This window comes from Exophiala aquamarina, assembly GCF_000709125.1.
Source record: "Exophiala aquamarina CBS 119918 chromosome Unknown aczIA-supercont1.16, whole genome shotgun sequence".
NCBI lineage: Eukaryota > Fungi > Ascomycota > Eurotiomycetes > Chaetothyriales > Herpotrichiellaceae > Exophiala > Exophiala aquamarina.
Window position 1 is genome coordinate 334,741 of NW_013550572.1, and position 23,188 is coordinate 357,928.

The following is a 23,188-nucleotide window of genomic DNA, read 5'->3' on the forward strand; positions in this document are numbered from 1 at the left end:
TCCTGTAGTACGGACACATTGTTAATTTCCCAGTCACTCTGAGTGATAACCATACAGATCGAGGTTTTCTTACCACTTTGAAATGGAATGTAGACGGAACTGTCTTCGTGCGACATGCAGCATGTAAAACTCTGATAGACGACCCAAGAAAGGTCCAGGGAGTCGATTCAAGCGATAGAAAAATAAACGATAGGTGGTCACACTTCCAAAGTCTCCAAGAAGATGGACGATAGCTAGACCGAGTGCTTTCGCCCCAATTATAGCAAATAATAGAAACGCCAGGCTACTTTCTTGGACAGGGCCCACTAAACTTCTTAGGAATACTAGCAAGAGTAGGCCAAGGAAGGGATAACATAGACGCATGAGGGATATGTCCCATTCGCCGTGACGAAACAAGGCAAGAGGAGCACAAATTCCCAAAAGGAACGAGGCTATCTCTGGTCGTACAAGCATGGAAGACTGTACAGCCTGATGGATGGTTTGAGCCGTTATTGATTGCCACAGAAAAGGAGTCGAGTATTCATGCGATGAATAGCTTACTACTCAGGAGCACAGTATCTAGATTCTAGTATTCCTTGGATTGCGACGGGTGGACGCAATACACATCGAGTAACACCAAATTGAACGCCTTTAATGATTGTTATAGATCTTGACGGCTTGAAGCGCTCACGGCATTGCGCCGATTAGCCTTGAATGGCACTGCGTTGATCCCTCGACCGCTTACGGCGCTGCTCCGATTGGCTACGCGCCATTCTGTTCGCTCACGACGTGTGGTGATTGGATGCCAGCTCAGCGTTACATGAAAGAACGTTAAGCATACTCCAGAATTCAGTCATGGAATAGATCACCTCAGACTGCGCTTGTAAGCTCATGAGGTCAAAATACTAAATGGCCAATGACAATGTGAAGCTGGATTTGGATTGACACAGGTCAATTTCTTTATGACGGCTATGCTAAGCGGCCAGTGGCTCAAAGCAATAGTCTGAATATGCTAGTTACGCAGAAAGTGCGCACTGCATCATGTTCATAGGAGAGTCCTGACAAAATTGGCGCAAGATATCCATGACAATTCTTCACAGGCGGACTGGTCTCATGCAGGCAGCTCGTAGCAAGTGCTCTGATGTCCAGGTCTTTGCAATCCTCCATCTTGGACAGGTCCTTTGGGTGACCGAGGGGACCGGGGGAAGAGGTGATTGCCTCCAACTTCAGCGCTCTCAGGTCTAGGAGACCAGCCGTAGGCATATATTGGCGACCTCGTGGTGCTTTCATCCGCAGCCAGTTCAGACTTGTGACCTGACCAGGAAGTGCTTCTCAAGTCAGGATCAGGTAAGTGTGGTGTTACATCATCGGGAGGGAGTGGTGTTTGCTCGTCATCTCTTCTACGTTTCAAGCATTTCCGGCACAGCAACCCTAACAAGACCACAATTATCACCGCACCTAGTACCCCAAACACCACGCCTATTATCGCATCTTTCCCCAGACTGTGAGCCGATGATGACTCTTGAGAGATTGGTTGGCTCGCATTTGAGGTTGGGAAGATGGACGATGTCGAAAATGATGTCCTGCTCGTCGCTGACAAGACCGACTGTGATTCTTTGCGTGTGGAAGTCGGGATTGAGGTGCCATCGAGGCTACTGGTGGCCCCAGAGAGACTGTTTGGTATTGGGTCAGAGGAGTGTGCAGCGGAGGCCGCTGCGGCATTCTTCCACGTAACGGTCCCGCCATGCGAGGCCGGCAAGGACATGATATTATCGAGTGCGGTGGAGTCGGTGAAGGCGACGGTTCTAGAGGTTTTGGGGCAAGTACAGGCGGCAGGACTGCTGATAGTCATTCCTTCATCTTCACAGGCGATCCACTCGTTTCTATCGTCGTTGTACGTCGGTTGACAAAGGACTAAGCCTGCCCATTGCTGGTCTACGCAATGAATTAGCCCGGTGCAAGCGATCATGTGTATATTACTCGCACCTTGAAACGGGGTCTTGTCCGGACAAGTCGCATCTTGATAGTTGGGGTCGGTGCAGCCAGCCAGATAGGTGACACCATACTGACCATTATAGCACGCCCGCGAAGACAAGCACATGTCGAGGCTTTCGCAACATGTTTTGTGGCCCAGTGCACCGTTACCGCAAGGTATGTATCTCGATGACAGCCTGCTACCGTCTCTGTAGTAGCATGTACCATTAGAGATGTCCGGATCGAAGTCGTCCATTGCGTTGGATGCAACGAGGCGAAGGGCAAAGAAGTGTGATTGTGAAATGCACCATCCATACAAGCAGATGGGAGAACAAAAAGCTGAGAGCAGTGAGTATAACAATGTAGATGTGGATGGAAAGTGATAGTGAGTGACAATTGATTGATTGAAGACAGATGGTGTGTGGTAGTGAGAAGATGATGGTGGGTTGAGGGACTGAAGATCTGTTGAAATTCACTTTCTGCTGCTCGTGCTCGTGGCTGCCTCGTTTGTTTCTCGAGGTTAATTTGGCAGGAGCCGTGTCAAAGCTGCAGCTTCCCGAATCGACAGACAGTCGAGGGCTCGAGGTAACACAACCTCAAGTCATGACATCGTCCATGTGTCAGGTGTCAAGTCTGCATCGCAGGCAGGAGGGCGAGGCCGTGCGAGGTCACGAATGTGAACAACTGAAGTGATGGAGACCAGAAGAAATACCCACCATGTCATACCATGTCTCGAATTCATGTCAGAATCCTGCTCTCTTCCCATTTTCTCCTCGACCCCAGAAGGTCCCTTTGCCCGTAAATTTCCCCAACTACTGTGATGACCATGTCAAGAGCGGCGGCTATCAATCTGTCCCGTTCTGTTGCCTTCCCAAGCTCCTCTTCAACACTGCCAGCCTGTCTAGCCGAGAAAGTGCCCTTTTCATCCGCGGGCAGCGTTCTCTCGCTTCGGTGTTGCTCATCTTCGCTATCACCATCATCAATGTCATTTTCTAGCGAACCCAGATCGCTATTTGAGGTGTGCTGATTGGAGTCCATGTCGAATCGTGCCTGAATATCGATTGCTCTCTGGGCAAGCAACCGGAGTTCACCAATCTCCTCGCTCGATAACTCCCCACGATCACGACATTTGCCTAGAGTGGCCCAAAGCCATGCTCCTACTCGTGATACAGTACCCTCATCCCGCGAGCTGAAATATATATTCAGCTTCTTCCTCAAAAGAGTAACCAATTCCAGCACTGATTTGGGGTCCATGACAGCAATTTGGGCGGGATGGGGGTCAACGGTGCTGACAAGGGCCTCCCACTGGACTCTCGCTTGTCTAGAATCCCCTGGAAACGATATGAGTCTTGAAGACGCGAGACTTTCTAGGACCGCCAACGGGGGAGTGCATCTCATAGTCGCTTGTACGACTCTAAATTGCTTGAGAAGAGCGTCATAGTAGAATTCTTGCGCGTCTGGCGGTGTCTCGCCCTGCTCTGTAGAAGGGTCTGCAAGCGCAGTGTATGTGCCGTCATAGTAGACGCCTCCGCCATTCCCCTGCACCGAAACCGTATGTTTCTGGAACCCAACGCTTTGAGTCGACGGAACCGTCAAGATATGTGGAACACCCCTCGCTTCGGAACTGGTCGAATGTTAGCCCCAGTCCAAAGTGATGGCCTCTCTGAAAGAACCATTCTCAGCGAAGAGCTTCCAAAGGCCAGGGGAAGAAGATACTCACCGAACCATTCGCAAATAATCTATTCCATCCGATGCAGGCCCGTAGAAGAGGTCATCAGAGTCCTTTCCAAGCCCCGGAAAGGCGCCAGCTTGGCCAGTGTATTCATCAAGCTGGGGCTTCTCTTTCGACTCCTCCTCGTCTGCACTATCCCACTCAGGTGCTTCATAGTCCCTGTTATGCCGTTTGGAAGCAGGTGGTGAGTCGGCCTCGGGCGACGAAGTGTTGCGGCGTTTCCGAGACATCTTTGGCCACTAGTCGCGTTCAAGTCATCTCTAATGATGAGTTTATTGCTCTCCTTCCAGCATGAGAGAGTCCTAAAGTGCTTGCATTGCAAAAGGAGAAGATTTGGGCGCTACATGGGATGCACTGAATGACCGCAGGTTAATAAACATTTCGGGACGAAGTTGACGCTGCCTTCTCCTTGCAGCACGTGACTATGTCCGGCCGCGGGGTACAGCGACTTCTCCAATTCCAAGTTGCTCACAATATTTTTTATTGTTATTCCACCTTCATCCCCGCACACGGTTCCTCGGCCTTTCCCGACCAGTGCACTACCCGACGACAGACTCATTGAGTTCTTCTGCACGACCATGCATCACACACTCGTCGCTGTTTACGAACCTTGCCTGGGTTAATTCAAAGCATCAACCATAAAGCAATTCTAGAAGATCTCTGTGAAACACTCTAATTAGTCTATATTTATACCCACATCCGCACGGAGTACTCGTTCATCATAACGGCCCTGTGTTAGGATTCGTACGAACAATGGCATATAAAGGATCAACCCCCAGCAGCGCCTCCGTCAGCGTATCCTCACGCATCGTGGCTTTCTACGAGAACTTCTACGCCGTATCCGACAATCCCGACACCCACGAGGAATACGCACGCTCATTCACCTCCACCGCGGACATCATCATGGGCACGAAAGCCGCCAAAGGCTACGACGAGATCCTGGAACTGCGGAAGGCCATCTGGGCGGGACCCATTATCTCGCGGAAGCACATACTCGAGAAGATCTTCCCCTTCAGCGAGAACGAGGTCATGGTATACGGCAATGTCACGTATGGGCTGAGAAATGGCAAGGAAGTCACAGTTGACTGGGCCGGGAGGACAGTCTTTGAGGATGCCGACGGAGACGATGGCTTGAAGATGCGGTTTTACCAGGTTTATCTTGATTCCGCGCCGGTTGCGAATGCCGCGAAGGATTAATTTGGCCGGGATAGATGATGGGAAAGGGAAATGACGGGTCCAAATCGTTCGATATTTGTGTATGGCAGGCTACCAATATGCAGCAATGGGAAGAAGCCCAATCCACGCGTAAACATACACTAGGTTACCATTCTTGTTGTCAAGCAGATTGCAATTCGCTTTGGGAGCCCGACTTGGGGAACACGAACGAGGTTGAAAATTGCCACATGGGACAGCCTCCTCTGTTTCGTTTGCACATTCATCTAGTGTCTAAGGTATCTAATCGTACCATGTACCAGTCCAAACGAGGAACGCTTCACGCCTTTCGATGATTTTATTAGCCCCGCAACTCTCTCCCTCCGCCTCTAACTATATTGGATCTGGTTCTGGCGTCTTTTCCTAAGGCCGCAGTCTTTGGGGGTCGCGGGGGAACGGAGTCGCCTGCCTAACATTATCCAAGCCTAAGAAGAACTGAACAATTCTGTTCAATCCCAAACCACCTCCAGCATGGGGCTTGCAGCCTTGCCTGAACGCATCGACATAGTCAACGAAGCCTGGAGAAGCCGGATCGACGCCTTTGGCCCTCATCGACGCCTCTAATTCCGCTGCATCGTTAATCCGCTGGGCGCCAGACATTATCTCTTCTCCGCGCATGAAGAAATCATACGAATTGGAGAGATTGGGATCGGTAGGGTGGGGTTTGGTGTAGAATGGCCGGACAACCATGGGGAATTCGTCGAGAACGTAGAAATCGGTGTCATACTTTTCACGAATCAGCTGTCCCAGCTTCTTCTCCTGTGCAGTCGTCAGATCGGTCACGAAGTTGTCCTGCTCCGTAGTATCAACGCCAGCGTCGCGGAGAATCTTGATTCCATCAAAATATTTGAGACGGAGGGCCTTGTTGTCCTTGATACGAAAATCTCCAGCCCGTGGGAAGAACTTCTGAATAACGGTAATCTCGTCCTTATATCTGGCGTTGAGTTCGTTGACGATGAAGACGATCAGCTGCTCGGCAAATTCGAGCACTTCATGGTAGTGGCGCTTGAAGACCATTTCGAAATCAAGGCCAGTGAACTGCATCGCTATTAGTTAGGCAGCGAGAAGAGGGTTGCCGTTGAGATACTCACTTCTGTCATATGGCGATGGGTGTTGCTGTTCTCAGCTCGGAAAACAGGTCCAATCTCAAATACGCTCTTGCAGTCGCCTGCAATGAGCATTTGCTTATACAGCTGAGGGCTCTGCGCCAAGTATGCACTCTTTCCAAAGTAATTGCTGACTTCGAACACGCCTGAGCCGCCCTCAGTAGCAGCACCAAGGAGTTTAGGCGTGTTAAATTTCCTTGACCCGCTCTTCCACATGTACTCAGAGAATAGTTTTTCGACACCGTCTGAGATTGTGAAGATGGCTTGATTGCATTCTGTCTCTAGATCAATGACGCGGTTGTCAAGCCTGGTCTTCAGTGTGACAATTGGTGCTCCATCGGCATCGACCGTGCCCTCTTCTGCAGTAGCTGGTGGAGGACGCTCGGCGTCTTTCACCTGCATGGGGAGTACCTCAGAAGCGGATGAGATCAAGTATATCTTGGTGACATGCAGTTCGAGGCCACTGATGGTTGCAGATGCGATTGGAGTACCTGGCTTCTTGACAACCCCGGAGACTTCGACATAGGAATTGGCATTGATGCTCATCGCCCACTTGATCATTTGCTTTGAAACAGAGTCGTCGGTGGCAGCCATGACTGCCTGGATAGTTTTGCCTTGTTCTCTCAACATCAGGAAAGCGAGCTTCGCACTTTGACCTCTGCTGTTGTGTATCCTCACACTGACAGTGATTTCTTTGTCAACATAGTCATCGTTCAGGCTCTTCAACTCCGTGTATTCGACTGCCGGGGGTAATGTTGTTCCATAGTTGTCTTTTGCAGTATCTTCAGCCCCTTGGGACTGCTGAGCCGCTCTCTTCTCCTCATCAGCCTTCTTTGCTGCAGCCTTCTTCGCAGCCTTCTCGGCCTCCTTCTGTGCCTTTTTCAGGGCATTTTTGGAGGGTGCACCATCAGCCGCAACATTGGGATTCTCCTTCGCATGGGTTGGGAGGGAGGCTTCAGACATGGCGGAATGGGTGACCAGACTAGAAAAGTAGAAAGAGGTCCTAGAGCAGGATATGAGTGATATAAGAGGCAGTTCGAGAATGCGTCTGATAGTATTGACTCACTCAGAGTCAGGTGAGAGCCGCAGGTGAAAGTGGGCTGCAAAAAACGTGAGTGCGGGGTGGCTGTCGTCGCTTCCACTGGTTGCTGCCCCTCGTCACTGCGTGGACGCTTGGCTGGCTTGCGGCAGCCTTGCGGATACTGCCGTCTTGGTGGACTTTTAGGCCCGGGTCATCCTTTTTTCTAAGGCCGAGCGGCCCCAGGGACCCTAACTTGAGAATCTCAGAGGGAAAAGACGAGGCCGCACCTGTAGGGGCCACGCCTCAAGAACATTACTGTACTGGAATGATCAGTGGAGTCAAGTTTATAAGTCTCCACTCGCGATGCTTATGTGAAGGATAAGTAATCCTTATCAAATCGACTGGCCAGCAGAAACCATTTGAGAATAACAGAGTGATGACTCCGTGCCGAACCTCTCGCTTTTCTCCCTGATGTAACTCAAAACCTGCCTCATGCTGGTGCCTGCCTAATGGGTATATATCAGTCATTCACTGGTCATTGCTCATCATGTTACGATCTCATTGCGGTGCCTGCCGCAGCTCTGCCAGCAATAACCGTTTCGTCGCATCGTCGGCCACCCACCTTTCTATTCTTTCAGCAGTATCTCCCACCATTTTGACATAAGTCTCATTCGTCTTGAACATGGACGTATGTGCGACCACTTCATCCACTCCTTCCATGTACACTCTGATCCAAGTTGGATCCCTCTTTCCAGTGCTTGAGTCCTTGCCAGGAAGCGCACAGAATTTGCGATCTTTCTGCTTCCTGGGAATCTGTGAGCCGGACTGCTCCAGATCGGTCTGCTGCTTCAAGTATTTGTCATACTCTTCTGGGTTAAGAGTGGATGATCTTTTCAGTTGCTCCTTCTGGGTTCGGAGCTCATCTTGCTTGATTTGGTTGGCTTCCTTTTCTTCCCTCTTCGCGGCATCTCGTTGTCGTTTTTGAATGAACTTCTCCCGGTCTTTGACCGACTTAGCCCTATCCTTCATGGCCCTCTCGTACGCTTTTATCTCACGCTCGTGCTCCTTTCGAGCGAGTTTCATGGCATCCTCGTCATTATAAGGCGACGGATCGAAGCTAGGAGGGGGCACTGGCAACGGCGGTAACGGTGGCAGGCCATCCTCGTTCGATTGGCCTAATCGCTGTATTGACTCGGACGACGTTACAGATAGTGTTGACTGTGATGGCATTGGAATGAGGGTTGAGGTATCTACACTGTCACCGGGAAATGCGCTAGAGGTTGTAGATACTGTAGATACCGGTGTTACTTCGTGGGCTGGAGGATCCAGGTCGATGTTGAGCTCAGCAATTTCTTTGGTTATGACTTCGCCGTCTCGATGCTCTTCGAGGGAGAGTCGTGGACTGGGTGATGGTGGAACGGTAAGGCTACGATCTGTGCCGTCTTCAGAAGAGCGTCTGGTCATGGTTTCCATCTCGGTCGTACTACTGGGTGGTTCCAAGAGCGAGCCTGGCCGTGGTGGGGATGGTGACCGCTCTTTGATTCTTCCACTGCTTGCGGAGTAATAGTTGACAAACCTGACACGTCTCATCAAGCGACCATTAGGAGCTCTGGGTCGCAATAGCTCGTCCACATCTTCCAAGGCACGAATCTCGTTGTATCGTCTTCTCAGTCCAGGATAGTCAGCTAGAACTCCACCAAACTCAACGTGTGACGAAACATATTGGCCTGTGGCTTTCATCAACTCGCCGGCATGCTTATTCCAAAAGTACCAGGCTCGTTGAAGTTTCCCCTGTCGATTAGCCAGATGTACATCATTTGAATATGTCGGGTTGAAGTTAGGATCTAAAGGAGAGAATGGTCCTGCAAAGGGGGCCTCAGTCGGTCGTGGGCTTTCGGGAAGCTCAGGAGGGGCCCGGAATAAACTGGCAATACCCGTGCCAACGACACCTGGATGCATTCCAAGAAAGGGCACATCAAAAGCAATCAGGCCCAGGAAGCGGTGCTGGAAGAATTCATTGCTTCCGGGTCTGTGCGATGGGATCAGAACAACTTCAGCCGCAAGTATGCCACCGAGGCTGTGTCCAACTAAAATTACATCAGTCGTTTCGGATTCGTGTGGTGCGAGCCTGTTGGACTTTAGCCAGGCATCGCTTCTGTCAACAGGGATACATACCAGTTGCTGAAGTCGTCTTTGGCAAACGAGACATTCTTCCGAGATTTATATCGAGGATAGATCTTGGTGTAGACAACATGGGTCTCCGCCAAGGATGCGGTTATCAAAGAATGGACGTGAGCAGGAAAACTTTGAAAGCTGGTTTCGTCCCCAAGGAACCCATGGATATAGATGATAAGCAGCGTACGTCGGCCAGTGCTTGTAGCAGATTCAATTGGGCGGAGAGACTGTGTGGATGAGGCTCGAGGATCATGTAGGCCACCTGAATAAGGGCTGTTCTGTTTGTCTGCTGGGCGGATGCTAGGAGATGAGGGACCTGCTGGGGAAAGATATTGAGTGCTTTGCCCAACCGAGACTGCAGACTGTGGCTCGCCTGCAGAGGTGTTTGGCTGCCTTCTAGGGGGGAGAGGAGGCTTCTGCCCTACCATCATGGTGAGGATGGCGAGGAGGAAACGTCTAGCTCATTGCACCACTCGTAGAGGGGCTGAGCAAAGATTTTACCAATTTTCATCAGGTCGATCCTGGGCGGCTAATCAACAACGGCCAAGGTGTCAAACGTAATGCGACGAGTCAGTTCATGGAACTTCCACGCACTCTAACGGCCTGGCCAGGTTACAGTCGTCTCGTATTATTGTTCTGTTCTCAAGCTGCCTGAAGCTTGTTTACGCAGCCTGGAAGTGTGAAATATTACTCGTACGATTGGGGTGGATGCATTTCTCTACCCCTGTCTGACACTTCCTTATACCCGCTCTTGGCACTTGAATCCGCCTGAACGCGCTTTATCTTTCTGTCTGACATGGGCAGTGGACTGAGTCATAGTTGGTTCCTGGGACGAAAGACATACGTCACCGGCAGGCACGACCCGCGCCTGCGCCTTCAGAAACTCTCCTCAGAAACCTTCGTACTTTTCTCCAGATCCGTTACTCGTTGTCTCCCCACCTGTCGTGTCTACTATTGCAAGCTCGCTTACGGGTACATTTGCGCTTTGTTAGCTTTGTTGATTGGATCTCTCGAGTTTTCAACCATTCTCATGGCTCCTCCGGTTGAAATATCCATCCCAAACACCTCCGTCGGGGGTGGCTCAAAACCATACACGGTCTATAATATCACTCTTCGCCTGCCGCTACGCTCATTCACTGTACAGAAGCGATACTCAGATTTCCTTGCACTCCACTCCGGCTTAAGCAATCAGGTTGGGATTCCACCTCCCGCCACTCTTCCAGGCAAATCCTGGTTCTCCAAAACCGTGTCCAACCCCGACCTCACAGAAGAGCGGCGGCAGGCATTGGAACTATATTTACAGACGATCAACAATCATGATGATCCAAGATGGCGCACTACAAGTTCCTGGAGAGCCTTCCTAAATCTTCCCACTTCCTTTTCCAACACCACATCCAGTAAGGCCGGTGCCCTGCATTCGGTATTATCTGGACCCGGAGGAGGTGGTGCCCCTATCACCGATGCTGTTGTGTGGTTGGATTGCCATCGAGACCTGAAGAACCAGCTCCAAGATGCACGTCTGTGCCTGACCAACCGAGACCAAGCCTCGACACCACAGAAACAACACGAAGCAAGTGCTGCCGCCAAGAGCTCCCTTGTCAAATCCGGAGGCATGATCACCGCCCTGGAAGAGGGGCTTTCAAACATCCAGAAATCCGTTGGCAGCGGTTGGGATGGGCAAAAGCTTGGGGAAGGCGAGATAAGGAGACGGAAAGATCTCATTGCCTCGGCGAGAAAGGACAAGGAAGGACTAGAAAACCTTCTGAATGCCATGGTCACCAAGTCTAAATTAGATACCGCAGTCGCTTCGATCCAGGACAAGCAGAGTCTTGTTGGGAACAATCCTAAACCAAAAACTGGAGGGCGAGTTCTGGGCAAGGAGACTGCAGAGACGAGGGAGTTAGATAACGAAGGTGTTGTTCAACTACAAAAACAGAAAATGGCCGACCAGGATCTCGACGTCGAGGAATTGAGGAAGATCGTGCACAGGCAGAAAGAGCTAGGCATTGCCATTAACCAAGAATTGGAGGTTCAGAATGAAATGCTGAGGATGGTGGACAAAGATGTCGACCGTGTCCAGGGCAAGATTGATATAGCAAAACGAAGAATCGGCAAGATCTCCTGATCCCTGTCTGAATTCTGCTTGGGTCATCATACTTCATTACCGGGGTATCCTTTTATTCATACAAACTCTTCACCTCAATCCAACCCTGGAAAGACGGAAATATCCATCGACAAAGGAACAGGAACGCTCATGATTTGGATTTCATGAAAATGTCTGCCTCCTCCCGACTAACATTTGATGCGGCAGATACATCCGAGTTTATCAAGCCGAGTTTGGAAATGCGGATCTTGTACCACAACTCCGTCCTGTCCCCCCCGAGCTCTTTTGCCAAGATCTTCTTCTTGATCTGGCGTAAAGCATTGTTGTACAGTTCAGGTTCCTCCATCCCAACCATCTCGTCACGTACCGTACCCAGGATTTCGAGGACTCTGGCATAGTTCTTCTCTCCGAAACTGGTCTTAATCTGGTCCTCCATAATCGTCGACATCTGCGTTACACCGTCCTTGACGGCGTCAAGATCTGTGGTTGATGCCAACAACTGCTTGAATTCAGGGACGGCATTGTTTGAGGAAATACTAGAACGATTTTCTTTGCGGAAGAGGTCTTCGACGTTGAGTCCGGACAGAGGTTTCTCCACGTCGCGATATCTCCTGCGACCCTTGACCTTGGGCGGAACTTTCTTCACATCGGCCGCCTTGATCAATTCCGCAAGTGCTTTCTTGCTCCTCTCTTGCAAGTGTTCGGCTTGTTTCGAATATGCTGTGAATGCCACTGGTTTGGGCGGCAGGCCCTCATCTGGATGGACAGCTCGATACTTGATGGCCCCTTCGATGACATGTAAGACCGGCGAGAATGTGTCATCCATTGCCATTTCCTCGTCGCCATCATCATCCACCATGTTCAGACTGTCAACGAAGTCGCTCATACTGTTTAGGAGATCATCATTCGGGAGATTGCGATGTTCCGTCAATTCTTTGCCTGAGATTGTGAGGATTTTGTCGAGTGGTGGGAATCGATAAGAGCGCAGGTCTTCGGCGAATGGAAGGATGTTTTCCACCAGGCACTCTATCTCCGCGTTTGCTAGAGGTGAAAGTACTGTTAAAATTGGCTCAGCCATGTCCTTCTTGACAAGTCTCGCGATTGCCACCGAACCCAGTTCATGCAGCGCATGTATCAAAGATGATAACGCGAGTGCAGCCTTGTCATTGCCCTTTTGTCCAACAATCATGTTTGCACTGTCAAGCAACATATAGCGTTCCACATTTTCGGCAGGAAGAAATCCTAAAATTTCATAATTTGTCTGTGTCTCGAGTTTGGTGATGTTCTGCTCCGTTTCGGAAATCGCCACGGCTGTTCGTCCGTACTCGTAGCCTTTGGCGAGCTCTTCTCGCTCGACGTTCTTCGTCCCATCTGCGGAGTTCTCGTCTTTGACTTTGTAAACGTATCTGGTGTGAACGCTACCGAGGCCGTCCTCCTCCTCCTCATCCGGGTCACCCTCTCTCATGACAAATGCGGTGGCGGTGGGAGGCCGCCTCACGGCGGTTTTAAAGTATCTCTCCACATCGATCGATACAGCTGTGTCGTACCTTTCGGGGTCACCGAGGCAGAGCCGGCCTCTATACGTCGGAGTCGGTCGAACAGCCTTGATCTGCGGACGAGACAGGCTGTCAATAGCTTCCTGCATCGTGCCAAACTCGCCCTCACTAAGCTCCACCAGCTGTTTCAGGGTTTGCTCGTTCCTCGCTTTCTGTGGGGACTTGTTCTCCTCCTTGACGCCGTAGTCTGGGTCATCAAAGTCGATGCCCAACACGACCAGTTCGATCCCGTTGTTTTTGAACTGCTCCGCAGTGTCCTTGATACCATCATCGTCAATTTGGCCCGTCGCATTCGTCACCACGACCACTTTCTTCTTGTACTTCAAGTGCTTGCAATGCCTCATGATCATGTCCACGGCAATGATGATGCCCGAAAGGACGTCACGATCGTCGGTTCTGCTGGGTTTCAACAGCTTAGGCAATTCTTGCAGCTGTGGCATGAGAATCTGTGTGATGGGTTGTAGCTCGCTGATATGATCGTAGCCCTCGTCTCCTTGCATCCCGTTGGCTGTCTTGTCTGTCCCAAGGCCCACGACCCCAATCTGGAGAGTCTTGCGGCCAGTGAAGACCGTATTGCTGATTTTGTCCCAGACATACTGAAGAGCCCAATCTAGGTCGCTTTGTTTGCGGCCGCAGTGTGTCTTGCCCATAGATTGAGCGACATCAATCACGTAGACGGTTGCTTCCTTGTCCGTCATCTTTGCGGTTCTTAAAGGCACCCGTTGAAGTATGGGGTGGTGAGATAGCAAGACCAGAATAATAAGAGCAATTCAGAGGACTACTTAAGAGGGGGGATCATGGAGAGGCAGCAAGCAGTCCCAGATCGCAGGGCATCTTTACATCGTAGGTGGAGGCAGTACACAGGTACTCTTACTCCTGGTGGTTGTAAGGTTCCACAATGCCACCTTCGCAGGCATCAGCACGCGCTTTCAGGCGGGGCGGGTGACGCGAGGTCACATGACAGCCACATTCAGCTTCGGCAAATGATAAGATTAGATATTCGGAGTTGTCCTCTTGCAGATCGTCATTGACAAACACCTGTTCCATGTCGTGGGCATCATCGTTGTTTCATCCCAGCAAGCAAGCAACCTCCTTTTCCTTCCCACGCCACGGTAGCACAACAGGAGTTAGTAGGAACATTCCAGCTTCTCTACACAATGTCTGAAGGATCTATCTTCTATTCAGCTGCGCCTTATCACATTATCAGGTTCGGCAAAGCCGATGTTCATACAAAGGGTCATTAACTCCACTAACATACGCGACTAGCTATGGCGCTCTCCTGGGTTCAGAGATATTCCAATCTTTTATTGGAGGTGTCACAGCATTCAGGACCCTCCCAAGGCCGCAATTTGCCAGTCTTCAATCCGCACTGTTCCCTATCTATTTCGGCATGCAGACGGCCCTACCAGTCGTCCTAGCATTGACTTTCCCCTCAGAGCGGACGGCCATAGGAAGCAGCGCCTCTGGTTTCGCCGGAGTTCTAGAACCTGCGAACAGGCTACATGTTCTGGCGCCGATCTCGATCATGTTCGTATCGGGCCTGCTCAATGCCGCCTGGATTGGGCCCCTGACAACCAAGACGATGCGCGAACGGAAACACCAGGAAACAAAAGATGGAAAGAAGAGTTACGATGCAGGTTCGCAAACTCCAGAGATGCAAGCCTTAAACAAGAAGTTCGGCCAATTACATGGTGCTTCCACATTGATAAATCTATTTGGAATCATTGCAACTGTCTGGTATGGGTTTTACTTGGGAGACAGGTTGACATAGATTTCCATGCAGTTTCCACTCAATAGACGAGCAAGCCTACGATGGACATACCCTATAGCCCCTCACGGTTCAATCTCACTTACCTTACCAGTTTGCCGCCCAGCTCTTTCAGCACGATCACAACCATCTCATTCTCGTTTTACCACGGTTGTTGGCATTGAGTTAATTCCAACTGCGTCATGCGCTCTCGAGATGCTCGGTGCCAGCCATGTTGGTTGGAGAATCAGCGGCCTTTTCGTTCCCCATCTGTCGTGATTTAACACGCTCGACACCAATGTCCTTCAAACTATGACCTGCCTTTCGCTGTCTTTCCAACTCGTTTGCATGGTAAGCATACTCTGCTCTCTCCTCCTCACTCATTTCTGGGCCGAGGAAGAGGAACAACAATTGGTATGCCCACACAGCCCCCATGAAAATGCCGATAACTTTCCCATAATCAAATCGCTTGACGCCATCTTTGGGAGGAAGTGGGTATCGCTCTCCAATGACAGATTGGATTGTGGCAGAAGCTGAAGATGCCAGGTTACCTAGCTGATACGTAACTCCGACCTGGAAGCTGATGTCAGTAGGAACAGCTTTGGCAACAGACTGGGTCACCTTCAAGAGATGCGCCTGGGGACACTCACTACTGTCGTTCGCAAGGCTGGTGGAGCCAACTCTTGGAGATGAATTGGAATCGGCCTGTTCACGTTTTGTTAGCATTATTAATTCCCTCGAACTGTTCTCCAATTAATCCTTACCCCCAGACACCGCCTACAAAAAATTGTAGGAAGAATGCCGAGGCTACCAGTACCATACTTCGAGGGAGAATATATGCAGGGACAATTGCTCCACCACAGACGCAAGCAGTCATCATGATGAGCCTCCTGCCCGTGAAGGTACTAAGGTAGCCCAGCATGGTACCTCCTAGCAGTGCACCCAGCTGGCCGACAACTGAGATCACCGTCACATCCGTCGGACCGAGTTCAACCTCTAGGACAGGTCAGTATGAAATGCAATGCCCAATCGGGAAAGGACCATATTTGACGTACGATTTTTAAGGAATGTTGGAAAGAAGTCTTGCGATCCATGGCTGCAACTGTTGAAACCTGCGCATCATCAGAGTTCTTTTCCTCGAAAATCTTGAAAACATGCTACCTGTCATCAAGACAACCATATAACATAGCAGAACCCAATTCATCTTCAGCCCGACTCCGGCATCTTTGGCCCAAGCTCTCAAACCTGCGTCTTTGATGTGTCCACTTGAGCTGTCATCACCTGACTTTTCAGCAATGAGTTGAGCCTCTCGCTCGGCAGCCATGACTTGGAATGCGTTTGTTTCTGGAAGAGCCAATCTAAAAATGATAATGAATACGGGTGGAACCTGGTTGGTGTTATTTATCAATAATATCGCTTTTAATGGGTTCAACTAACAGAACCGAACCAGAACAGCGATCTCCACCCATGGGAGGTGGTCGGAACCAGCTGTATCTCTGGTCAGCCACGATCTCCTCTCTGAATTCAAGACTTACAGCCCGATAAAAGACGGAGGCGAGAAGATATCCTAGAGCGTACCCCTGTTGGAAAAGACCAGACAGAAACCCTCGAGCATCATATGGGAGATCTTCGAGCGCTGTTGCAGCGGCCGGGCCGAACAAACCTGATTCTCTCAGACCTGAGACCAAATATCCAGTTGGGGACTACCTACCTCCCATGGCAATACCGTACAGTGAGCGGACACCGAGAAATTGTGGCAACGTGTTGCAGAACCCAGAGGCCAATTCGAAAACAATGAAGAGGCCGAGGTTAATGATCATTGGCCATTTTCTTCCATATCGGTCAGAAACTGTCCCGAAGATCAAAGCACCAACAGAGCGCAGCATCAAGGTGACAGTCATGCCCTTGAACAGGATTAACCACATCTCATAACTTCACTCATGCAACGGAATATGAACTCACCCAGGAGACTTGAGAGTTTGCAACGCCAAAATCTTCGGCGATTTCGGTGACGCAGAGGCTGACTGTGAAGAAATCGAAAGCATCCCAAGTCCAACCTATGAAGCCTACCAGGAACATAAGCCACTGGTGTTTGTCAAGCTCTTTCAATATGTGGTATGGGTTGCGAAGTCGAGTTCTGGGAGGCTTGAGACTTGTCGGCCTCGTCAACAAGTAACGCCCGATCTGTTTTGGCGAGTAAAACCATCCTGCTGCCATGTAATTACGCATGTTGAAGGGGGGGTAATGAAGCGTGGTATGTTAGGCAGACTGATTGCTCGAGAAGGAGAGAGAGACTGGCGAACATAGCATGCTCTACAGACGGGGCATCGTCTTCTACTAGTACCACAAGACACTGCCATGGCCCATACCTTGACGATACACCCCCACGGCCCACATCCTTGTTCTGTTGGACAAGCACCTTCCATTGTGATATAGCCGACCATGCAGCCAAGGAGTGAGAGAACGATCTCTTGTCCAATATCAAGGCAAAGCGGCAGAGAGGCACGGGAAACAACGGTGTCAACACCGGAGTGCATGGTGGTAGTGACAGCATTGATAGTCTGTCGATCACAGCGTGGAGGAGAACAGGTCCATCAACGTGCTGTTGTCAGGGGTTTACCCAACCTAGCTCGTCCTTGTCTACTAAACTCCGCACTTCGCTCAATCGCCTGTGAAGTAACTGTATCCTCTTTCGCGGGGCACCAGGTTAGAACACGATCCCAGGCAAGCCGTCAACTCCAAATGCATGTCTCCATACCTTCGCTCGACTCTTCTTCTGCATAACCCCACTCCCTACATAGGTCACCCAAGGGCTTCTGCCCGATATGCGCCATCCCAAGTAAGTCGCGAAGTCTGAAAACCTCGGAATCAAATGCTTCCCCGCACCAGATATGTAGCAGAGATGGTGGGTATATAGAAAACTAGGATTCTCTCTTCTAGCGTCCACGCTTCTATGTCATCACAACCCCTGTAGAGGGCTTATCAACTCCTCCGAAAATTGGCTCCTTCCCAAGTGAAGTCTTGTTCTGACGATCCTTCCTTGGCACCTCAACGGCAAAGCAAATCAGCGTCGAGCGTACCTTGGCACTTGCCCTAATCACGTCGCTGGTAAGCCACCGCGCACTTCGCTCACCCAGAAATCATTGTCGCTCACCATCTACGCTACATTCCCTTCACGATGCGTCATGTAGTGAGAGTCTACGATACGTGTACTCAAAGCCTTATCGTAAAGATACTTCGCAACAATAATGCGAGTGAAGGCCACAAGATACCTCAAGATTCCTGGCCCCGCTTCAGTTGCCAGAGGCTCGAGGGGCCGCTTGACGCTGTTGCTCTTCGACGAACGAGCGCTATTCCGTAATGAAAGTGAGTGGCTGAGCGAGTGCTGATGGGATCAGGCTCAGCAAATGTCTATGTACGGAGTACTTCCATCGATGCTTACCGATCGGTAAAGCCCGTGCACAAGAGACGGAGAGCAATTACTGTATGTGCTAACAATGCCAACAACCATCAGAGTCATACTATGTTCTGGGATATTATTAGATTGATTGCTGCTTATAACTCTCCGGCGCTTAAACGTATATTTCTAGGCCAACAGTCGTCCAGGCCTCCCATTGTTTGAGAAACGTGCAATATGTCCGCAAACGGGAGGGTGAGTTCGGGACCGACTATGTACTGACTGTACCATGTTAAGGAGATTGAAAAAGATTTTATTGAGTGCCAGCTCAGAGTATCTGAGTTCCTGGCGTGCGCGAGCGTAGTTGATCCATCACTCAAATTCGCGTGGCTCCCAAAAACCACCAGATTGTCGTGGAACTTCCGTTGCTACAGGCTGCCTTTGATACCTCAGGTTGCGTGGCGCCCCGGGGCCATGATATTCGGCACGTCAGGATAAGGGATCCACGGGTTTGGTTGGTTTGCTCACCATTCCCAGGCACTGGACGAGGAGTTCTCGAGGACTGATTCGAAGCCTGGGCATAGCAACCTCATCCCGCACTTATCGAGAAGTTTCCAGGATCTGATTTGGACCTGGGTACCAAGAAACTCATTCCCAGGCGCTTCTTTTGCAAAACTCAGAATCACAATATCCAGTGACTAGATGGGGCCCGAGAACGTGCACAGACCACCTAAGAGCCATTATATCTGTTGGGTTATAAGACACCTGCCCCAGAACAGTATATCTATGTGTCAAGATACTAGATGAGTACAACCCGGAAGCTAAACTCGTGTCTAACGGTGTTGGGTTCGAACGAATGTTTAGAGATACATAGTAATTCCGACGATTCAAATGAGCGATCCGGTCACCTCATCCCTAGAAGCTTGTACAGGAAGTCAAATAATGGGACTGAAGAAGGTGCCCGGAATCCTGAGGCTAGGGACATTACTACGGAAAGAAACCCACACGAGAGAGACATGAACGAGTGGCAGAGTCCTGTAAACTTGCTGGAGATGTGATAAAAACAAGCACCAGTGGGTGTCCTCTCCTGCATCCCAATCTCCTGATAAGATAGGGAAATCACTCATCAAGATGTATGGCTCCAGCAAAGGATACCTCGGGGCCCTCCTCATTGACCGGGTCGGTTTTGACGCGGCGGGCCGCGTGTCCTGGAATCTTTCGACGACTCATGTGGGGATGATCATGAATCAACCAAGTATTTCCAACAGTGTCATCCTCAGTCACCGTTTTTGTCGTTTCCTTGTATTGCAGACGACGAGCATCTGGCCCGTCTTTGTTTTTGCCATCTTCAACGTTGTTCGCCATCAACCGCTCTTGCAGCGACAGTATGTCTCTGTCAGAGACACACATTTTAGACACAGTCGGTGAAGGTAAGTCTATACGAAGACTTGTCAATGCTGCCCGGATCAACTCTACGCGGTTTTCCCTCTGAGTGGTAATATGTGTAGCTTCGTGTTGCGGTATAGCAGCGTTCGCTCGGCATCCTCCCACAACGGAGTCTTGTGGTCCGTTGGGCAGAGGAGTCAGTGAGCACGATGAGCGCAAGTGATAAGCAGAAGACAAGCTTCCAGGGAAGGGGCAACCATCAGAAGAGCCAGAATAGCCAGGGTTGACTTCCATCCTGTTGAAGTATCAGTCTTCTGAGATAAAACCGGTTGTTTAACCTATCGAAATATATAGTTGGAATTTCTTTTTGCAGATATTTGGGGTTCTTTTCATGGGACCTGTACTGAATGGGGGAGCCAACGTACGACGTAGTTGAGACGCCGTCAAGATCGGCTTCCAAAACAAAGGGCGTAGTAGAGCTGAAGGATTGAGATGGCATGGTGAAGTATTCAATACAAAGACCACTTGCAAGGACGGAGCTATCTCTAAACCTGATCCTGCTTATCACAAGTAAAAGAATTTGAGCCCTGAAGCAGAGAGATTTCAGAGTACAGGAAGCGGTGGACTCTGGCCTCTTATACTACACTTCCTCCAGCACACCGCAGAATAGTCGGGCGTAGCTATCAGATATAAGGTGGCTTGCCCTACCCTCTTTAGCCTTCGAGGGCAATTGTGTTCTCCTGCCAGCAGTGGTTGATCTGATTCCGCTGTAGCGACGAAATGGTCAACTGGCGGAGGAGTTCAGACCCCACTCCACTACCTGAGTCCGCTCCGATTGGCACACGGTTGCACTTTTGAGCGGGGAAGGAAAAGTGCAGTGTTGCTGGGAGCTTATTCGTTGGATGACATCCATAAGGGGCAAGGTCAGGCAGTTGGAGTGCAAAATTCCGCCACCCCGTTTGGCTCCGCTCAACTTGCCCATTTCCTACACCACACACGACTTCGTTCAAGAAAGCACCCTTCAACCTTGCAGATGATCCTGCTCTTGATAAAGTGGCACCAATGGGTTCAGATAGTTCTTGTGTGCATATCTGCTGATGCTAATCAACCCTCTGTTTTCGAGCTTGAGGATTCACTCTCTTTAAGGCAGACATATCATCTTTGCGGCTTCAGCCTGATCCTGCGCTTTTCCTTTTCAGACCCAGGAGTATCACACAAATTCAAAGGTATATCATGATATTAGCCGAATTTGCAAGCCTCGACTCCGTATTTGGCTCAAGTGTTCCTGACGGCTTCTGCGTGTGTCCAGCTCCGGCCAGCCTCACCTGACAATGAGAGATCTTCTGCACCATACAAAGTGATCTTGCCCAAGTAAAATCTCGGTGTATAATTCCTGGCCGGGAAAAACAATTAATGCATACGCAAGATGAAAAGGGACTGGCAGAAAATCAAACCTGACGTCGAAAGACTTTACAAAAACGAGGACAAGACTCTAGCACAAGTCATGGCGCTGATCAAACAAATGCATGGATTTCAAGCTTCGTCAGTAGTCGTTCCCTTAACCGATACAGATTTCGCTGACGACAGTATAGTGAAAGGTCTTACAAAGAGCGGATTCTCAAGTGGGGTTTCAAGAAGAATAATACTGCTGGTGGCCGCGTTCGAGGCGGACAAACCGACATCACCACCCAACACACATCGGGCTTGAATGTCGCGCCAAATCTGTGGCCGATCTCAAATTCCAATACCTCAACCAATCTTCTATCTTACCCCTCCCAGGGCCATCTTGAGGGCTTGGCGTAAGTCACTAAACATCCTTGTTCTTGCTTGACTTTCGCTTCAATCTGACAAACTAGCCCTCGGCTCGGCAACCTACTACCGATTGATATACAATATCCCCCTTGGCCTTCCATGGAGGCTTCTGGGAATCATTCAATAGGCGCTGGTGGCCAAATCCATCCCCATGCGCTCACATTTACGGGGGACTCTCCCGCAACGATCGAAAATAATCACGGTACGAATCAGGTAGCTAGCGTGGGTCACATGCAGCTTAACCGCGCTATCCTAAACAGGTCGGAAAACGAGCTTAGAGGACTGCTCTCCCAGGGCGCTCCGGTCAACGTACGAGATCGTTCTGGGTACGAGCCACTTCATCACGCAGTTGCATATCAAGATGAGAAAGTGATACAACTCCTACTAGACTTTGGTGCAAATGTTGATGCCAAAGTTGGAATGGATCGTACCGCTTTACATCTGGCAGTACGGAAAAAGATTTCATTGAGGGTTCTCTTGCGAGCAGACTGTAATCTCAACGCACAAGACGCACAAGGCAATACTCCGCTACTTTGGCTCCTGTCCCAACCACTCCCTGATGATTCCCTCGACGAAAATATCCGCCTTCTCATCACCGCGGGGGCCGATGTCAATGTTACCAACAATAGTGGAAATAGTGCATTCCACCTCCTCCTGAATCAAGTGAACAACGACAATACGCATGTCTATAAGATGGTACAACATTTTCTCGAGGCTGGAGCCGACACCTTCCTTCCTAATAGAGTTGGCAGACTGCCATTTGATGTGTTTCTACAACGGTCTCGATTTCTACACCGAGGTGATCGTACATCCACCTCCGACGATAAGTCTCACCCCTGGAAACAGTGGATAGAGAGCGCGGAGGGTTGTTTCTTGGCCTTCCTTGAGAGCGGAGTGGATTTCAACGTACGAGATACTTCGGATGAGCTGGTAGCTCATCTTTATCTGCAGCGACGATATCACATGTCCTCCCCAATCACCAAACAGGTCACAAGCCTCTTGAGCCAAAAGGTGGATCTCAACAAAATAGGAAAGAATGGTAACCATTACATTCACGAGCTAGTGACCTTTGTCGCTGCACATAGATACTATCCAGGCGGGGAAAATGATTTGCGAACGGTGCTCAACAGGGGAGCGGATCCAAATCTCCAGAATATACAGGGAAGTTCGCCGATAATGGTACTCCTGACTTTTCAACAAGAGTATGGCCTTTCAATTTGGGGTCATAGTATGAATGACCTCTTGGAAATTCTCTTGAAGAGTGGCGCAAAACCTTGGATTCGCGACAATTCTGGGAATCTGCCCATATATGAAGCAGCACGAAATTTCCCAAGCAGTGCTCGTGAAATAACACAGATGCTATTGTTGATAAAAAGAGAAGAAGACACGTCGCAAGATCGAGAGACACTGGAGTGGTACGACAACACTAAGCACAAGAAAGATTCGTCATGGTGGGACGCATGGGACCGAGCTGTTGCAGATGACGATTGGGATCGGCACAAGGCCTGTTTGGATGTCGCAAGAAAGTCATTGCCTGTCGATATCCAGGAGACTTTCTACAAGATTATGATAGGCATACTAGCAGAAATCTATCTCGAGAAAGCCAAGGAGAGGTTCTCAGCGAAAGAGATCTCGTTGAACGAGCGCCGGAGTTTTATCTCTTCAATTACTAAAGACGCAAGGATGTTAAGGTTTCATCTGGATCGCACCTGGTTAGAATGGGCCGTAACTATCCTTGAAGAATGAGACGGAGTTGATTGCTCGAGAATGAAACAAAGAATCGCCATTTATGGTTAATTAGATAGATCCTTGAAGGTGGCCTGGGTGAGCTTGGGCGAGCACAGAGCGGCGCTACCCTATTAATCCCCAGAAGAGCCGAGCTGAGCTGGGCGTCGATTGAATTTCACAATATTGGACTGACGTGCTATTGCAATACGCAATAAAGCGTCGATATCACAGCCAAAGTCGCTTGCAAATAAGGGGCTGA

At 50.0% G+C, this 23,188-nt stretch overlaps 10 protein-coding genes across 10 annotated transcripts; 4 read left to right on the plus strand and 6 right to left on the minus strand.

The window, feature by feature from the left end:
- Positions 1–1,090: 1,090 nt before the first annotated feature.
- Positions 1,091–2,209, minus strand: A1O9_11179 (uncharacterized protein; the record flags this gene model as incomplete). Its single annotated transcript, XM_013399898.1, has 2 exons — positions 1,091–1,914; positions 1,966–2,209. 2 exons carry the CDS (start codon positions 2,207–2,209, stop codon positions 1,091–1,093), a joined length of 1,068 nt encoding a protein of 355 aa, XP_013255352.1.
- A 482-nt stretch (positions 2,210–2,691) lies between these two features.
- On the minus strand, positions 2,692–3,915 carry A1O9_11180 (uncharacterized protein; the record flags this gene model as incomplete). Its single annotated transcript, XM_013399899.1, has 2 exons — positions 2,692–3,577; positions 3,674–3,915. 2 exons carry the CDS (start codon positions 3,913–3,915, stop codon positions 2,692–2,694), a joined length of 1,128 nt encoding a protein of 375 aa, XP_013255353.1.
- Positions 3,916–4,438: 523 nt separating this feature from the next.
- On the plus strand, positions 4,439–4,882 carry A1O9_11181 (uncharacterized protein; the record flags this gene model as incomplete). Its single annotated transcript, XM_013399900.1, has 1 exon — positions 4,439–4,882. The coding sequence occupies one exon, from the start codon at positions 4,439–4,441 to the stop codon at positions 4,880–4,882; it is 444 nt and encodes a 147-aa protein (XP_013255354.1).
- A 378-nt stretch (positions 4,883–5,260) lies between these two features.
- On the minus strand, positions 5,261–6,966 carry A1O9_11182 (aspartyl-tRNA synthetase; the record flags this gene model as incomplete). Its single annotated transcript, XM_013399901.1, has 2 exons — positions 5,261–5,935; positions 5,989–6,966. 2 exons carry the CDS (start codon positions 6,964–6,966, stop codon positions 5,261–5,263), a joined length of 1,653 nt encoding a protein of 550 aa, XP_013255355.1.
- A 616-nt stretch (positions 6,967–7,582) lies between these two features.
- Positions 7,583–9,630, minus strand: A1O9_11183 (uncharacterized protein; the record flags this gene model as incomplete). The annotated part of the gene is made up of 2 exons (XM_013399902.1): positions 7,583–9,152; positions 9,200–9,630. 2 exons carry the CDS (start codon positions 9,628–9,630, stop codon positions 7,583–7,585), a joined length of 2,001 nt encoding a protein of 666 aa, XP_013255356.1.
- Positions 9,631–10,229: 599 nt separating this feature from the next.
- On the plus strand, positions 10,230–11,324 carry A1O9_11184 (regulator-vacuolar morphogenesis; the record flags this gene model as incomplete). The annotated part of the gene is made up of 1 exon (XM_013399903.1): positions 10,230–11,324. One exon carries the CDS (start codon positions 10,230–10,232, stop codon positions 11,322–11,324), a length of 1,095 nt encoding a protein of 364 aa, XP_013255357.1.
- A 127-nt stretch (positions 11,325–11,451) lies between these two features.
- On the minus strand, positions 11,452–13,557 carry A1O9_11185 (uncharacterized protein; the record flags this gene model as incomplete). The annotated part of the gene is made up of 1 exon (XM_013399904.1): positions 11,452–13,557. The coding sequence occupies one exon, from the start codon at positions 13,555–13,557 to the stop codon at positions 11,452–11,454; it is 2,106 nt and encodes a 701-aa protein (XP_013255358.1).
- A 459-nt stretch (positions 13,558–14,016) lies between these two features.
- A1O9_11186 (uncharacterized protein) lies at positions 14,017–14,630 on the plus strand (the record flags this gene model as incomplete). The annotated part of the gene is made up of 2 exons (XM_013399905.1): positions 14,017–14,066; positions 14,126–14,630. The coding sequence occupies 2 exons, from the start codon at positions 14,017–14,019 to the stop codon at positions 14,628–14,630; spliced, it is 555 nt and encodes a 184-aa protein (XP_013255359.1).
- A 177-nt stretch (positions 14,631–14,807) lies between these two features.
- A1O9_11187 (MFS transporter, SHS family, lactate transporter) lies at positions 14,808–16,835 on the minus strand (the record flags this gene model as incomplete). Its single annotated transcript, XM_013399906.1, has 9 exons — positions 14,808–15,179; positions 15,257–15,311; positions 15,371–15,602; positions 15,662–15,718; positions 15,768–15,993; positions 16,044–16,094; positions 16,142–16,269; positions 16,318–16,510; positions 16,569–16,835. 9 exons carry the CDS (start codon positions 16,833–16,835, stop codon positions 14,808–14,810), a joined length of 1,581 nt encoding a protein of 526 aa, XP_013255360.1.
- A 4,465-nt stretch (positions 16,836–21,300) lies between these two features.
- Positions 21,301–22,947, plus strand: A1O9_11188 (uncharacterized protein; the record flags this gene model as incomplete). The annotated part of the gene is made up of 1 exon (XM_013399907.1): positions 21,301–22,947. The coding sequence occupies one exon, from the start codon at positions 21,301–21,303 to the stop codon at positions 22,945–22,947; it is 1,647 nt and encodes a 548-aa protein (XP_013255361.1).
- Positions 22,948–23,188: the final 241 nt, after the last annotated feature.